Source organism: Leopardus geoffroyi, chromosome D2 (genome assembly GCF_018350155.1).
Source record: "Leopardus geoffroyi isolate Oge1 chromosome D2, O.geoffroyi_Oge1_pat1.0, whole genome shotgun sequence".
In the NCBI taxonomy this organism is placed as follows: Eukaryota; Metazoa; Chordata; class Mammalia; order Carnivora; family Felidae; genus Leopardus; species Leopardus geoffroyi.
Genome location: NC_059334.1, coordinates 37,607,846 through 37,622,812, shown reverse-complemented (window position 1 = coordinate 37,622,812; position 14,967 = coordinate 37,607,846). Strand labels below are relative to the sequence as shown.

Genomic DNA, 14,967 nt, shown 5'->3' with positions numbered 1-14,967 from the left:
CAAACTTCTGATGTGAGTGAGAATGTGTTCAACTTAGTGCTATTATTCGTTTAACACAATGATACAGCAGAGGTAGGAATAATCAATAAAGAAAGGACATTTAATGAGATTTAGGAACATCCCAAAACATTGAAGCTCTCCTCAAGCATTTGATTATCTGGAGGCTTAATTATCTGTGTTTTCTACTTTAAATTAAAGAAAAGCCATAACTCAAAGTTACCAGCAGTTTAATGATAACACTCTTCAATTCAGGTTAATTAAAGCACAGCCGTAATTAGAGTGTAGTGTTGTATATCACCGGGCTGGCGCATAAGTATTTTCATTACAGTAAGAATTGGCTATTCAATTTCGAGATGACATAAAGGACGCTGAAATATATTTTAAGCTGGTTCATGTAGAAGAAAAAGAATTGGGGAATATTCTGGGGACAATAAAGCACAGATAAAATATACAGATTTTCAGAGCGGTTTCTGTAATTATGTGCTGCATTAAAACAATATGCAGCCAATAACGTCTTAAAGCATGAAAAGAAATAAATTTGCTCTTCCCCTAGCTGGCAGTATGCCCCCTTGCAGGGTGGGATCACCGCCCAGGAGAGCTTGGAGTTTTCTCAGAAGCCAGGAGAAACGTTCTGTGGAAAGATAAGGGAGCAGGATACACGGATGAAATTTGAAGTTATTTCCCCAGAGAACAGAGTGGGGAAGAGGAGAGGCAGGAGGGCCGGAAGGCCCCCACAAGGCAAGCTTTTTAAAAATTTCTAGTGGAGAGGTGTTCCCTCTTGTCCGGGGGAGACTCACACCAGCTATGTCCTCAGACTTCTGGGCACCGGCCTTGTGGCCTCACTGCGTGTGTCATCAGAAGATGCACCTTTGTTCCGTGTGTCACTAACTTAGACAAAACACAGTACCATTTCTAAATATTTCATTTACGTCTTCTCATTTTATCCACACAACAATCCTGTGGTTTCTATTAATGCCACACTTCCTGGTTTATGAACAAGGACACTGGGACTCAGAGGATGTTGGTGCCCCTCCAAAGCCACCTAGTGCACAAGTGACAGAGCCAGGGTTCTGATGCTGGGCCTGTGTAATTGAGAGCAGCTTGGAGGAGCTGCTGGAGGAAAGCTGGCTAATTAAGAATCTCCCAGGGAGTGTACTAAGTGGAGAGATTTCTAGGCTCCATCTCCAGATTTTAATATCTGGGGGAGTCCCCCACATCTGTACTTTTTTTTATAAGCAAAGACAGGTGATTCTGATTCAAAGTCTGATGCCTGGGACCTCCCCCTACCCCCTCCTTCCTCATCCCTCTACACCACAGGCTGGAATAAACTCCCCTTACTCCACACTTTGGGCTCAGTCACTGGAATGTTTCTCTCTGATTTTAGGCAAATCATAGAATTATAGGTGGGCCATATTTGACAAGCTAATGTTAACATTTGGGCTTTTGTGTGAGTTTCCTTGCCACCATTCCTGCTTCACATTTTCTTCAATCTTCCGGAAGACAGGCTGAATCTACACTCTGCCACGCCAGGCACACTCCTGACTGCTCTGTCCTCTCTCCATGCCTTATCTAAATCAGTATAGGAAAAAGGCATTGGGGTGCTGAGCCCTTTAATGCTCTTGGTGAGGTTTCCACTGGACATCATGAGAGCAACTTCAGGCTGCAGAGAACAGAGAAGCGCTAAATGCCAAGATGCACAGAGGAAATAAGGACAATTCAGGATGCAACCCACAAAGGTGCCTCTTGGCCTTGTTGGCAAGATCATGGTGGCTATGTCCTAGACCTTCCCCAGGATGCCCTTATGGTGTTCCTTTTAAGAGCCAGCAACTCCTAAGCAACCCCCCTTCATTTTGCATAGCTGGCTTGCCCCTGGGTCTGTGTGACAGTACGATCAAGGCAAAGGAGCTTTGGGATCTGAAAGAGAAGGTGCCATCCATTGTGCTCTGAACACCATAAAACCACCTGCTCCCTCTCCCTCCCATTCCCCACCTTCCCCAGCAAGGGACCATGGAGGGTGCGAGGGGCCAGCACCAAGCCTGCAGGAATCAAGGAGCTGCTGTCTGAGGCCATGTTTGCCACTAAAGGGTCTTGTATTTGACCTGTCCCCATAATAGGATGATGCTTGATATTGTAGAGTGTGACCTTGGAATCTCAAACCCTCAGAGCAGCCACTTGGTGGATGTGTAATTTGGGACAAGGTATTTTATTTCTCCATACCTCCTTCCTCTGATAGTTACTAGCTGCCTGACTTCGGACATGGTGTTTACCCCAGTATCCTCATCTCTGAAATAGGAACATTACTTATCTCTCAATAGTGCCGATATTCTTTTCCCTCTCCCACCTCCTCTTTTCCCACCTCCTCCAGTCCTGTCCCATCAAGTACAACATAAGCACCAAGAAAGAAAGGGATTACATTGTGGCATTTCCAGGTTATATTTGTTCTTACCCTCTAGAAAAGTTCTGCGGTCAGTCAGTGGTCTGTCAGTCACCAGCCAGTCAGTCGACTAGATATTTAATAAACTTAAGATATGTGTGCAGTGTGCCAGGCATGGTGCCATCTCTAAAGGAAACTGCGATTAGATTTAATCAAGTATGCACACCTTAAAGGATTAATGACAGTACTTATAAATGAAAAGTAAAGAACTCTGTTTCCCTACAGTGGCTGCTTTCAGAGAGTTTTAAGTCTGGCGAAGAAAAATAATACCCAGGGCACCTGGGTGGCTCAGACGGTTAAGCATCTGACTCTTGATTCGGCTGAGGTCGTGATCTCATGGTTCATGAGATTGAGCCCCGAGTCAGGCTCTGTGCTGACAGCGTGGAGCCTGCTTGGGATTCTGTATCCCTCCCTCTCTGCCCCTCCCCCACTCACATGTGTGCATGTGCTCTCTCTCTCAAAATAAATAAATAAACACTTGGAAAAAAAGAAAGAAAGAATACCCATCCTCAGAGAGAACTAAGCACCTATGGAGAAGTATTTGATGGGTGCACACTGGAGGACAGAGGCTGAGAGAGGGGGTGAGAACTCCCTGTAGGCTGGGGGGTGGGCAGGAGAGGCTTCCTAGAAGAGAAGACACTTGAGCTGTGTCTTGTAAGGAGATTGGATTCAGAGCGGGAATAAAGAGGGAAGAGGGAATTCTAAGCAGTAGGCAGTTGGGAGGCTGGGAGCCACATAGCATCTCTCCGATTTTCCAACAAGAGCAAACTGATTTCCCTTTTAGATGGGAGAAAGAGACAAATCAGATTTCTTTTGACGTGTGATGTTTTCAGGGGGAAGCAGCAACAGAGTTTTTTGTGTGTGCCTCCAGACAAGAAAGTGAAGGCAGAGGGGAAACCAGAGAAGTGGGGAAGGAGGAGCAGGAGGAAACCACAGGTTCTGAGGTTGGGTTATGGCAAGAACACCATGTTCCAGGTCCTGGCTTTCTCAGTGAGGGTATTAGTCAGTCATTCATCGCTTGCAAAATATAAAAGCTTAATTGTATTGGGTTTTACAGCTCAGAGGGGATTAGGACAAAAGATGTATTTAAAATACAGTGTGTCTCTCTCTATCCCCCTGCAGCTGATGGAGTAGTTAAAATTCAGATTTGATGTGGAGTATTTAATGCCTGGGTAACTTGGGGGAACTCTGGTCAGATCTTCGCGGTGCTACAGGGCAGGAGTTCTGCCCTCGGTCTAGATGTGAGCATGGATGCTTTTGTGATGACTGAAGACAGTGTGGAGGTTGGAGGGGGCTTCTCCATCCCCTCGTCCACCTGCATTCAGGGCTCCTAAACAAGAAGAAAATCGTGCTCTCATGCTGTGTTGTTCTGCATGGACAGATCTTTCCAGTGAAGCTGCTTGAGGGAGATTTAAGACTACCCGGGGAAAGCTGGGTCTCCTGTAAAATGAAAACTAGAGCCACTTGAACTTGAGTTCTAGCAGATCAGTAGATTTTAGGGAAGGATTTCTGAATTTGAACATTGAGTAGAGAGAAGCTGGCAGGCCTGATTGTCATTTGATGGATTCATTTAGCCAGGCTGCAGAAATGAGAATTTTGTGAGAAATTGTGGAGGGACTCAAGTCTCATCTTTAAAAAATATTTTTCCTGAACAAAGTGGCCCTATTCATCCAATTATTTGAGGGGTGGTATTGTAGTTAAGACAACATTTATGAACACAGATAGGAATACAATATTTATGATGATTTCTACTACAGAGACCCAGAGATGACCAGTAATCTTTCTACATGTTAGTGAATAAACAAATGACCCTAAAAACTGTTAAAACTTTTTTTTTTAAGTTTTGAGGGAGAGAGAGGCGGGGGAGAGGGGAATAGAGAGATGGATAGAGAAAGAGAGAGAGCGAGAGAGAGAGAGAGAGAGAGAGAGAGAGAGAGAATCCCAAGCAGGCTCCACAATGTCAGTGCAGAGCCCAATATGGGGCTTAAATCCATGAACCATGAGATCATGACCTGAGCTAAAATCAAGAGTCAGATGCTTATAACTGCCTGAGCCACCCAGGTGCCCCTAAAATCTGTTAAACTTTTAATCGAAGGCCACAGAGACAGTGGCACATCTAGAATTCTCTTCAGGAGGGTCAAGGAGGCAGTCCGTTGGAAATGAGATGTTAGGGGCTTCACTTGATATTAGGTCCACATAACAAACACACAGTTTACATTTTGTTTCTGACTAATAATAGTAATAGAGTTTTCTAACATGCATTTATTCATATTTTAGGCAAATGCTCGCTGTCTATATCAAAGAATGTAATTATTAATAAAATCAAGTGTCTCAGGTGTGGTAGTGGAGATATTGTGAGTGTGTGTGTGTGTGTGTGTGTGTGTGTGCACGCAATGCGTGTGCGTTTGAGGTGGGGGTGTTCTGAAGCCCGCTCCACCTCTATCAAAGCTATTGGGAAATGAAATCTGAACATCTCCATGAGCATTTTAAATCACTTCCTTTTTCTTGGTCCTGAGTCTTATAAATCCTGCTGTTTCAAATTTCCTTTAACTAGATGTTTCCATTTCGAGAGCCTATCATTTTAAATCAAAGCTCCTAAATCTGAATCTTTTTCATTCTAGCCCCTAGATCCTAAAGATCTGGTTTCCCAATGCACAGTATTTACATCCACATCTACTCTGATTACATGCATCAGCCTGACATTGCCAGGGTCCCTCTGGATCGCAGAAGAGGGGCCTGTATTTCAGGGGAAGCTGGGTTTGCAGGGCACGATGAAAGCTACCTCTTCTCTCTTCACCCACTCACTCCTAGGTGACTCATCTTCAACAGCCCCAAACCACATCTTCACACACCCTTCTTGGGCACATTCGAAAGTACAGGTTCTGAGACAGGTTTCTCCGCTTAATTCACATCAGCAAGCAATCTTTCTAGTCAAGGAGGCTGATTTAATGGCAAGAACAATTTATGTCCCTCTGGGTAGGTAGAAACAGTTGGACTCTAATTCTTAAGAGCCTTTGTTCAGGAACATCTGGGTTGAAACTACTGTATTTAACAGATGATGCTAGCACTAAAAAAAAAAAAAAGGCCTTATATAATGTCATTGTCAAATTTGGTAGATCTCTACTTAATAATTACCAAGAAAGCAATCTAACTTGTTATTACAACAGTTTTATTGCAGATTGCTGGTTTAAGACCTTTTTGTGACAAGTGGCATTTTTTTTTTTCTGGAAAAAAGTAATTTCTGTTCCCCTGTAATTATTTTCACAACCAGCAGCAACTTCCTGCATTGGACATATTGGGACATTTTATTTTAGAAACAAGAATTGAATTCCTGCTAACTTATGGCTGATTTTATCCTGTTTATCCATTGTAAAGGCGGTCTCGCTTCTCTTTCTTATACCCTCCCTCAACCTAAGCCCCTTTCTCATCCACCCCCGGTCCTATCTATGTGGAGACACTGAGTAAAACCATAAGAAGGACTATAAGAACTGGATGAGCAAAGCTTATTTTGCTTTACTAAAAACAATGGTATCAATGATACAAGTAAATATTTAATCTCAGGACATCAATCCTGGCTGGTCTGAAGACGTGTTCTGAGAAGCACACCCCTTGTAGGAGGATCTGTAGAGATTCCCAAGGATAAATTGCTGTCTGTATCTTAGAATTGTATTTGCATTTTGGCACATTGATTCAAGGCGAATGTGAGATCCCCAGGGTACATCGCTGCTATTCTTTTTTTCTATATCCTTCTTTTCCAGTCTCTTTGCTTCTAATGAGCAAGTTAAGAGGCACCTTGTTTCAGGATTTGATACTCAACTCCCAAGCCTTCCCTGCTTCGACTTTCCTAGTTTTCCACTTTATCTCTTATGTATACTTCCAGCACCTCATGAAATTCTGCTCCCCAGTCATTCCTGCATTTAATCATCGTTTATTAAATGTGCCTTGCACTCTTTGCACTTTGCAGAATTCCAGGGAGACAAAGCATGTGTCTTGCACCGAAGAAGCTCAACTCGAGGGCAGAGAGATGAGTAAACAAGTGATTACCACACCCCAGCACACTCCTGTTCCTAGCCTTGGTCTGTTCTTACCTCCAGGACCCCCCAACAGAGACTGTACCTCTGCTGCAGCCTTGAGCCCACCACCCTAGATTGGCTCTCTGTGGCAGGATCTAACAAAAAAACCCTGATGTTTAATAGGGGGGATGTAGTTCTGTTTCTAGTGCAAATTGCAAATTATTCAAGATGTGCTTTTTGCAGACATGCAGAAGATACTAGTTAGAGCAGAGATTAAAAACTTAGGTGTCTGTAGGAGGCAGGAGTGAGCAACAAAGAGTGAAGAATGAGGAGGTAGGGTAAGGCGTGCAGGGGACCTTGGCATAGTGGAGAGCACATGTCCCATCCAGAGGTATAAGGGCATCAAGCTCACGTCCCTTTTAGCCATACAGAATGTGGCTCCAGTGTGGCTATTTATGATTGATTTAGCAAGGAAAGCTGAAAGGCTAGTTTTTATATGAAATTACCTGTTAGTATCTCATTCTGAATTTTTAAACATGCTGCACTGCCTAATGCTCCATGCTGGGCTTCTGGCCACCACTGAGATTTAATTTCCACTTTTGGCCTTTCTTCATAAAGGCCATTTGACCTTGAGCAAGTTGCCCCTCTTTGTCATCTCTGTGAGAAGGGCAGGCCTGAATCCGATAATCCATGGTTGTGGCACTATTTGCGTATGATTACTTTGTTGACATCACTCTGTCCCTGCCCTCTCCCCCTTTGACCAGTGAATAAAGGCTGGGTTTGGGTCAAAGAGCTTCTTAAAAAGAGGCTTCTGTAAAGCAGTGTAGAATCAGTCATCTTAGATACGGATTTGGAAGTCATGAAATAGGACTCAGAGATCTCCTTGGTCCACCCTGCTAGGTTAAGGAATGTGCACAAGGCCGTGTAGATTTTACGGACTATCCTGCATTGGAAAACTTCTCTCTTTTTATACCTAGTTGGTAAATGATACTGTAGGACCTAGGAAGACATAATTCACCATTACTGTGGACTATTTCTTTGCTTCTACCAACAGGATCAGGTCATTAAAGCAATTAAGGTCCATGATCCCATGAACCACAGAGTCCCAAAACAGAGTGGCCAGCTGCTCATAGGGTATCAGCATATCGGCCTCTTCGTGACATGTGCTAAGAGCAGCTTTCTCCTTGAGATTTTGGCATTTAGCTGTTATTTACATTAGAAAGTGGTTACCTACCCTGGTAATTTGGTTCAACAAATATTGCATAAGCCATCTGATATTTTAAACAATTTAAGCTCCACAAGTAACAGCCTCATAAAGGGTGCATGTTAGCAGTTCTCTATGGGACATAAATTAAGAAGAGCGTTTTTCCAGCTGTAGTTGGATACCTGGATTGGTGTTTCAGCAAACTGCGTAATCAGCACAAAGCCCAGGTCATTAGAGTCTGCTGGCAGGAATCAGCAAACCTGCAAATCACCGGGAGAGCCCAAATGTGCCTAGATGAAGTGGTCCTTTGAAATCTGTCTGTTGAAAGCAATATGAAGACCGTGACCTCACATGTAGGAATGAGCAATTCGGTCTTCTTCCCACCGGAGAGCATGAGGCCTTCACCAACCTGCGGCTGCAAGCAACACAGCCACAAAGTCTCACACATGATTATGTCACTTTTCTATTTGAAACCAGCCCAAAGCCTCCCATTTCACTTAGAATAAATGACAGACCAGCAGACTCATTGCTGTGGCCAGCAGTCTTCGCAAACTTGCTCCTGCCTAGCTCCCCGACCTAATCACTGTCACTTGTGACTTTGCTCACCCTGCTGCAGTCTAGCTGCCCTTGTTGCTGATCTTCAGACACCCCGAGTTCCTTCCTGCCTCAGGACCCTTGCACTTGCTGCTGCCATTCCCTGAAAGATTTTTCTCCAGATCCTCATTGCCTGCCTCTTCTCATCACCTCCAGGGCTCAGTGCTCTAACTTCACTTTCTCAGGATGGTCCTCTTGGACCACTGCAGATAACACATCGTCCCAGTTGCCCTTTTTTGTTTGGTTGGTTGTTTTGGTTTCGGGGGTTTTTGTTGGAGGATAGTTGACACACAGTGTGACATTAGTTTCAGGTGTACAACATTGGGACAGTTCTGCGTGTTATGCTGCATGCTCACCACAGGTGGAGCTACAATCTGTCACCATACAACGCGATACAGTACCACCGACAATACTCCCTATGCTGTGCCTTTCATCTCCTGACTCATTCAGTCCATAACTGGAAGCCTGTACCTCCCACTCCCCTTCACCCATTTTGCCCACCCTCCTCCTACTCCCCCTTGGCACAAATCCCCTTGGCAACACCAGTTGGTTCCTTGTATTTATGGGTCTTCCCAGGTACTCCTCGTCCTCTTCGGTTGTTTTGTTTTCTGCACAGTGTTTTCCTCCTCTGGAAATGTATTACCACTTGTATATTTGCTTTTTATCTATCTCTCCCAGTAAGAAATAGGCTTCCCTGGGGCTAAGGATGTGTATCCTGCCAGGTATTAGTTGGGGATCTTGGGCAAGTTAACATGGGTGTTCTGAGCCTCAGTTTCATCACCTGTGATATAGAGATACAAGTAGATGTTGGAATAACTGAGGCCATCTCTCTCTCTCTCTCTCAGGGATATTGTAGGGATTAAAGGAGAGCACCAAGGATGGCCCTGACTTGTGAACCGGCGCACCCCTACCCCCTTATGGGGCTGCAGCCATCAACCCATCAATAACCATCAACTCACTTCTCAATCTATCAGTCAGCCAATGTTTTATTATCCAGAAAGTCCTTAAAACATATGCTCATTGTTGATATTTGGCATATAGAATGTATGTAATTCTTTTGTGTGTGCTTTTATTTCTTTGAGTATATAAATATGTATTTTCACCTAATTGGATCAAATAATTTAGAAGTTTGTATCTATATGACAATCATTTATTAATCTTATACCTTGAAATATTCTTTAAAAACTCATCTTGAATGCTAAAACCATATTGTACCATACTTTACTTAACCATTGCTTCATTATTAGACATTTAGGTAACTTTTTTTTTTATTCTGTATAAATATTACCACCTTGGACATCTTTACCCATAAATACTTTACTGGATCTTTTATTATTTTCTTAGAACCCCAGTAAGCAAAACCTTTCATTTATTTAGCTTCTGTGTGTCAGTGGTTCCACGGACAGTACTATGGGGAATTCCAAATGAGTCCCAAACTTTTTTTTTTAAGTTTTGTTTTTATTTATTTTTTGAGAGAGATAGAGAGCAAGTGGGGGGGGGGGAGGGGGCAGAGAGAGAGAGAGAGAGGGAGACAGAATCCCAAGCAGGCTCTGTGCTGTCAAGCCCAATGCAGGGCTCGATCTCACGAACCCTGAGATCATGACCTGAGCCAGAGTCAGGAGTCGGAATCTTAACCGACTGAGCCACCCAGGAGCCCCTAAATAAGTCTCAGACTCTTGAAGAAGTCACACTGGTTGAGGAGATAAAGTTCAGACACAGAATGCAATGGGGAGCAGCCACAGCCAGTGTGCGGCTGACTTCGTGTTGAAGGAGGTTGTTGCAGGTTGTTGCAGGTTGTGGCTCTCTGGGAACAGAGAGCCAGAGGGTGGTGGTGGGCTACAGAAGAGCTGCACAGAAGGTTGGACTTGATGGGGGCCTGGGAGGAAGGGTTGGAAGAAGAGAAGGCATGTGGGGGAGGAATCGCATCAAGGCAGGAACGAGGCAACCTCAAAGCAGGCTGGGCTGCAAGTGAGAGCACCGGGCAGATGAGGTGAGACAGCTTGGATGAGGCCAAGAGTGACGGTGCCACAGTCATGTGCTGGGCAGTTACACGGAGGCTAAGGATTATTACCATCATTCTGAGCACACAGGGGTCTGCTCGGAACAACAATATGAGCCATTTGTACAAAAGACCGAAATGGAATCCAAATAACAGGTCCAGCTGCTCCAAATACCTCCCTCCTCCTGCAGTTAACATTTTACTACCCGACTGAGTAACTAATGAATCTGGCCCAGCATAAATCCCCAGGCACAAATCCCTGCTTGGGGTCTGTGTCTAGACATCCAGACCTGAGTGCAATTTGCACTTTGAACATTCAGCACCTTATCACTTGCGAGAAATCAGGTTTAATGGGGAGGATGGGGAGGTGTCGCTCCCACCCCCTCCCTTTGGCACAGTGACTATGGAATGGAGGTCCCTGGAATAATGAGTGCATCGGGCGATGGAGAGGTCGTAACAGTGTCGTGTGGCTCTGGTCATTCAGAAGCACTGACTGGGAGGTTTCTCCGTCTCATTGCAGGCTGTGTTTTGTGAAGCTCAAGCTCCTGATGATAGCCATTGAGTACAAGTCCGCCAACCGAGAGAGCCGGTAAGTTTGCCACAGCCTGGTGGCCGGCTGACATTTACGAGATGTGAGAGTGCACTAAGAGTCTGGGTCTCCCCACTTGTTTCTTACACGTTACTGATGTACTTGGAACCCTGATGCAGCACATTTCGGGCCCTCGGGCACTTCTCGTGGCGTACCCAACCAGATACTGCCACTTCCATCTCATGCCCCAGTGGGCATTCAGAAAGTGTTTCTCCGGAGGAGAGTGATGAGGCATCCAGATCGCCAGCTGATCATGCCAACTTGCACTTTTTACCCTCTGTGCACAAAATCGGGGACAGCCCCTGTCCTCAAACCCCTTTTTACTGCGGTGAGCGTGAAGCAGGTGGATTCTGGCCTCCTTCACAGCAGGGATGGGGCAGGGCTGTGATGGGACACGCCAGCTCTCCCCATAGCCAAATTGCAAGCAGCCTATTGTGTACCATATGTGCTTTTCCCGGTGCAACCGAAATCCAGGTGGCAGAGTATCAGCTTCATGCAAATTAGTCAGGAGAGCAGGCTCAGAGGCAGGAGCCCTCTTTATTTATTTATTTTGCACTTAATTATGTGCAGATCAGACTGATGAGGGACTGGGTCTGGTTGAAATAGATAACAGCCCAGTCAATATATGAGTTCACACTGGAAGAAGGAAGCATCCCATTAACAGGGGATTTTGTTGATGTAGGACTATATGTATTACAGATAAAATAGAGTTGATTTTTTTGCTCCCCAATTTTTATCAATGGGTTTGGAAGAAAGAGCTCATTGAGAAATGCATGGGCTTTTGTCCTCTGAAATGACAAAACCTATAGCTAGGTTTCCTCCTAGCTATAGTAAATAAGTCTTCCTATGGATGCCTAAGTGTAGAGTGCAGATACCCTCTGACATATGCCTTAATACGGTGAGTGCAGGGCAACAGTAGAAGATGCCTGCTATCACCATCTAAGGAGTTTTCATTATCTGGATGAATAACTCAATGAAGCCAGACTTCCAAATGTATGGTCTGTCTCAGACAAAGAACAAACAAAGCACAATGAAAAAACACTGGATTGTAAGCAAGTCAATCAATCCAGTGTTTGCTATATTACCTTAACCACCAGATCAGATTGCTCACAAAATCTGATCAAAGGCTAAGCTATTTTGAAAGTCCAAATCAACCAACAGGAAGAAAAAAAAAATGGTGGATTTGGTGGCCACATGTAGAACACGGCCATAGCAGTTAACAAGTATGTATATATACATTTTTCTTTTCTGTGTTGGCAAAGTGAAGAATATTATGTGCAAAAAAAAAAAAAAAAAAAAACCAGAGTCCTGGCTATTTGCTGTTCAACAGATAAAGCGGATGTTTCTGGAATTACTGCTTTCCCACATGGAGGCCAATAGTCACCGGCGCCTGTGTAGGGAGAAACATGTCTCCCGGGTTTTTGCAAATGATATTCTTCATGTTGCCACGTCGGTAACTCTGTGTAATTCAGTCTCCTCTCTTTATCACTTCTGTGCATCTCTCAAAGAAGTGTCATGGTGTGGGTGGCACTAATGCCGTGTATTGTTTCTTGACCATTCTGGTATAATTTCAAAGCAGGAGTCCGCACCCTGAACCTTGACCTATCATCTCCCACCTACCACATTTTGGTCACAAGGAGGGAGAGAAAAAGCCTGTTAATGGTTCAGTGTGAATCTGCTGTCACTATTCTAAGAAAAATAACTAACAGCTATCCCTGAAGACAAAAATCTTTTCTTTGATGGACCCTCCAATTAACTCACCAATCTGAGATGTTTTCAACAAAGCCGTATTTATAGATACAGATTTTTAGTTTTTTATTTTTCTTTCAGAAAAGAGTGAAAAGAACTTGTTTGGGTTTGTTTTGGCTTTCTATGTGCAGTTACCAACTTTAATCCTCACATGTGGCTTGGTCTCAGTGTGGAAGCACATTGGTTCTTGTGGAAAAAGGTGTGTTTGAGGGAATGTGGATCACACCTCTGAGAAAACACTGAACTTACCAAACACAATATCCATGTTAAAAAGGATTGAGTTTCTAACCCTACCTGAGATAAGGATTTTGTTTTTCATCAAAGAATTTCCCATTTCCTCCCCTCCCCCATCCTCCAAGCGGCTGGGTGTGAAAATTCGGAGAACCCAGCTTCTTCTCTCCACCCCTTTGCCTCCAGCCTGTGTTGAACTACCTCCTCTGTTGTTTTACCCCATGACGCTGTTTCCATGCTCTGCTGAAAAACCTTGTTTTCACATGCATCCTTCAAATAATTTGAAACAAAGGTTTTCTTCCTTCTCTCCTTCTGGTGTCAGTCAACTTATTATCAAATTGTTTGATTTTAAATTCTTTTTCTTGTCGTTTTGCAGAAGCCGAAAGCGGTATGCGCTCTTCGTTAACCTTCCTCCCAACCCCCACCCTCTATCTTCACTGCTCACCACAGGACTAACCATTTGCCAAGAATTCAGGAAGATAGAGATTATATATATGTATACACATACATATAATCTCATTCCCTTGTCTAGTATATATATGTATATATATGTATTTATATATATATATATGTATATTTATATTTAAACCCCTCTCCAACTAGAGCACATAAAAATTGGAAATAGCATATTGCTTTTCTTGTTTAGTTTGTTGATTCTTTTGGATGACGCACTAACTTCTTTGCAGGAAACCTAACAAACCAACAGGTACAATCCCTGTTTTCAGTCATGGCACCAGTGATGGGAACAAGTGTTATCGGTGTTGAGAAGGAGGATGCTTCTCTCCAGCCCCTGGTGTCTGTTTCTGTCCTGTCCTGATGTGTCTTGGTGCCCACCAGACTCTGTGCCATTTGTCTGCATACCACGTCCACATTCCCAGTGACTTCCTCCTCCCCATGTCCCGTTTCCAGTTTGTAGAGCAGGATCCGTGTCCTTTTATCCACAAAACAGAGACCAAGCTCTTATACTCAACCTTTTTTTTCCCCCTTACACTTGTTTTGATGATACCATTTTGCATATTTTATTTCTTCGACAGTACTCAATACATAGAACACTGCTACTAAATTGCCAGATTATCACATTCAACTCAGTGAATGAGTACTGCTTACGGAGATGAACTCATGGCTTTATTTTTTCCCTAGCGTGTTTGGGCATATTTCTTCATGTGAAGTATCTCAGTTCTCACCATGTGACATCACCCCGTTTTGCCGCTGTTTTCTGTTGCATGAAGCATGACCAAATCCTCATCGATAGCATTTTTTTTAACTTTCCCAGTTACTGTTTCCAGCGTAGTTTTTTGATAATGTGTTCTCTAAAACAGTATTGTTGAAAACATACTATTGAGATGCCCATGTGTTCATTTACTCAAGAGTTGTTTTTCTCCGTGGTTGGAATCACTGTCACATGTTCGTGTTTGTAATTGTGTGTGTGTGTGTGTGTGTGTGTGTGTGTGTGTGTGTGTGGTGGGGGATATTCGTCTGGAACTCTTTCCAAAGTCAGATTCTTCTGTGGTTTTTGGTGTTGATGTGTGACCATGAGGTGGCTTCCTGTCAGTTTGGTATTGTTGTTATGATCCAACTGCGAGAAGTTACTGCAGCACTTTGCATCTTCAAAGGTCCACAGTGGCTGCACCTCTGCTGTTGGCTTTTGGCCTTTGAGTCCTTTTATCTTGTGGTGGAGGCATGTTGTGACATAGCATGACTTGTCGTAAAGTGTACCAGAAAGTGACACAGCTTGCTCCCAGAGCCAAATAGCCACCATTGGCCTTCCCAAATGAATGATCTCTTCCCCATCCCATATGGCTACTGTTTTCCTTATGTGCAAAGTATATCTATAAGTGCCATTTCCAAAATCATTGCGATGGGTTCGGGCTAATCAATCCCTTGCCCGTATCATTGGCGGACCACAACAGCAGCCATTTGAGTCTGACCAACTGGGAGCAATCTTTATTATGCTGTCTCTGTGTGGGTGAACTGGGCTCCAGTATATGGAAGCATGGAATACACACTGTGTCTCCTCTGTATATTCTATAAGTAAAGTGTGTGTGTCTAGTTGTGTGGGACTCCAGCAACATCTATTTGAAAGCCCAGAAGAAATGAAAAATTCCAGAAAAGCAAGAAGATTTGAGATTTGGGGTTTCTGTAGGCTGTGCCCTA

General features: G+C 43.9%; 1 protein-coding gene across 44 annotated transcripts in view; it reads left to right on the top strand.

Annotated features, from left to right (window-relative positions):
- Positions 1-14,967, top strand: part of KCNMA1 (potassium calcium-activated channel subfamily M alpha 1) — a 729,677-nt gene that overhangs the window by 570,859 nt on the left and 143,851 nt on the right. For 25 of the 44 annotated variants that reach the window (XM_045437744.1, XM_045437752.1, XM_045437746.1 and 22 more), the window contains 2 exons: positions 10,765-10,833; positions 13,190-13,201. In XM_045437744.1, the coding sequence (XP_045293700.1) occupies positions 10,765-10,833; positions 13,190-13,201 (81 nt within the window). The remainder of the gene's footprint in view (positions 1-10,764; positions 10,834-13,189; positions 13,202-14,967) is intronic. The other 19 variants (XM_045437747.1, XM_045437759.1, XM_045437758.1 and 16 more) reach the window with 1 other exon arrangement.